This window comes from Engystomops pustulosus, chromosome 1 (genome assembly GCF_040894005.1).
Source record: "Engystomops pustulosus chromosome 1, aEngPut4.maternal, whole genome shotgun sequence".
Lineage (NCBI taxonomy): Eukaryota > Metazoa > Chordata > Amphibia > Anura > Leptodactylidae > Engystomops > Engystomops pustulosus.
In genome coordinates, this window is record NC_092411.1 from 96,894,712 (window position 1) to 96,897,504 (window position 2,793).

General features: G+C 37.7%; 1 protein-coding gene across 1 annotated transcript; it reads right to left on the reverse strand.

Moving 5' to 3' along the window:
• Positions 1–229: 229 nt before the first annotated feature.
• Positions 230–1,225, reverse strand: LOC140106434 (olfactory receptor 10A7-like). The gene has a single exon (XM_072131246.1). The coding sequence runs from the start codon at positions 1,223–1,225 to the stop codon at positions 230–232; it is 996 nt and encodes a 331-aa protein (XP_071987347.1).
• Positions 1,226–2,793: the final 1,568 nt, after the last annotated feature.

The following is a 2,793-nucleotide window of genomic DNA, read 5'->3' on the forward strand; positions in this document are numbered from 1 at the left end:
AGAGGAGGAAATAAGTGCCAGCAGTCGCTGAGCAACTTGGACGACGTTCACAGGAGTGCTCAAGCCTTATTTAAATATTTTCCAATATTTTAATTTTATAAAGCAATTTTTTCTGAAATAATACATCTGCAGGGCTGATGAAGATAAGATCTTATTTCAGGATCATACAAGCCCCGTGTAAGCGTGCTTACTGCTGATCACACTCATGCAAGTGGGCGATTGCCTTTAATCACTCATTATTGCTGGAGTTAACATTTGCTTTGGTTTCCTTGATTCCTACTTTTTTATGAATAAGTTTTTTAAGTCCTCCTTTAACTTCTTGATTTCTTAAACTGTATATCAGAGGATTTAGAAGTGGGGTAACAACACTATATAGAAGCGACAACAGCTTGTCGTTATCTGGAGTATCACTAGTCTTTACTCGAACATATGTAAAAGCTCCTGTTCCAAAAAATAATGTCACAGAGACAAAGTGTGAGGCACAGGTCGAGAAAACCTTCTTGCGTCCTTTATTGGTGCTAATGCGCATAATAGCAGCAATGATGCGTCCATAGGAGTAAAGTACCAAAGAAAAGGGTAACGGTAGGACAAGAAAACCAGTGACCGAAACAGCAATCTCATTAGCAGAAACATCAGTACAGGCCAACTTCAGCACTGGAGGGATGTCACAAAAGAAGTGGTTAATAAGGTTTGGACCACAATAAGGAAGTGAAAAGATAGAGGCAGTCTGTCCGAGGGAGATAAGGTTGCCAGAGATCCAAGACACAGTGGCCATTTTAAAGCAAGTTTTTTTGTTCATTACTGTAAAGTATCTTAATGGGTTGCAGATGGCTACAAAGCGGTCATATGCCATGACAGCCAGAAGAAAGCATTCAGTGACCCCAAGCGTGAAGAAGCAATACATCTGTGTACAGCAAGCATAAAAATAGATTGTCTGCCTCTTGGCCACAAAGGTGTTGAGCAGTTTTGGGAGGGTCACTGTAATGTAGCACATTTCAAGAAATGACAGATTGCGGAGAAAATAGTACATTGGTGTGTGTAGTAGGGAATCCAGGGTGGACACGGTGATGATTGTTAAGTTACCCAGAATAGTGAATATGTAGATAAATAGGAACAGGGGGAAAAGAAACAACTGAATATTTTTGTTGAAATTGGTGAATCCCAAAAGAATGAACTCGTGAATATTGGACTGATTTTCTGGAAACTTGTAATTTGTGGCTCTCATCTACAACATAATAGAGACGGAATCAAAAAGTATCATTCTAATATACAACCAATAAGAAATGAATAATATATTTTCCTTGAACAGAGCTTGTTAATAAAAAAATAAATCATTCTAATGTTTCTAATTATTAATCATTAATCAACTCTTATTTCTAATATAAATCATGCAAGCAAACATAGAATATAGATTGGGGGGACAATTACAAAACAAAGTTGTAGAGTTTTCTTACATTGTCGTTTTATTCATTGTTTACTTCAAGAAAAAGTATTGGCTGTATCTAGGGACAGGTTATGCGTCTACAGTCAATTATTTGTCAATAGGAGGCAAAAATGACTACAAGTTTGAAATTTACGAAAATTAGGATCTCAAAGAAATTATAAAAAATGCTTAGTTTTCATTAAATACCAAGGCTGGATTTGCACGAACGTATGCCCACCGGGCTGTAGCCAGGTGGGCATATGTCCAGCGCAATGTAGAGGAGGAGGGGTGACCCCTCCCCTCTCCATAGAGATGCATGGAGCACAGGCGTGCATATGGGGAAAGATAGGACATGTCCTATCTTTTCCCCGTGAACGGAGTGGTACCGTATAGCTCTATGCGTCTATACGTCTATTGGAGACGTATGTATGGCTGCAAGCTTGTGGCCATACATACATCCCCCATATGATCGTGTGAATTCAGCCTAAGTCAACTTTATGTATTAACCCTTTCAAGATGAGCACAGTAATAGAATAGCACAGTGGTAAGCGACTTCCCACAAAGCGGCATACTATCCACCACCATCGTTGTGTTTTTATGGTACTGTACAACAAGTATAGAAGTTGGGGCTGTGCTGTTGAATGACAGCAGTGTTCCTTCACGAACAGAAGAACTTTTGATACTATCTCTTTAACCTCTTAAATGCCCTGTTCAGTAGCAACCACATCATCTAAGAGATTATGGTTTTACTGTCCACACCAGTGGCTGCCATAGACTGTGGAGTACTTGTAGGTTTCTATGGAAATCTAGTGATCTTATAATGGTCTAGCAGGCTACTGGGAATCAGTGTACTTCATAAGTGTGATGTACTATGCCATTAATAAAAGAAGACCAGTACACTTTATGAGATATATAATTAGAATGGGGAAATCATTTTTAAATTCCCCATCTGCAATAAGAATTCCCCACCTATAAAAAAACAATTGACAAATAGTTATAAACTACACTATATAAAATATGTACACTAGACATTACTATTATAAAATACAACTCATCCTGCAAACAACAAAGTGATTATATAGACAAACAAAAGTTAGGGCCCTGGTAAAAGGATGATAAAAAAGATTACATGGACATAAAGACCTATACAAGCGCAGAATTTTATGATGTGAGTAAATATCAACGTCACACTGCAAAAGTCCAATAACAGCACCAAAAATATAAAATACTTAACCACCAGAATATCATTAAATAAATTAGCGTGTTATGACCAGAGTACATACAGTAATAACAAGATTAAACTTCATCCCCATCTACTCTGTCTCGCTCATGTATATGCTTTCCCTTTCTCAGTAAGCCTTTAAACTGAT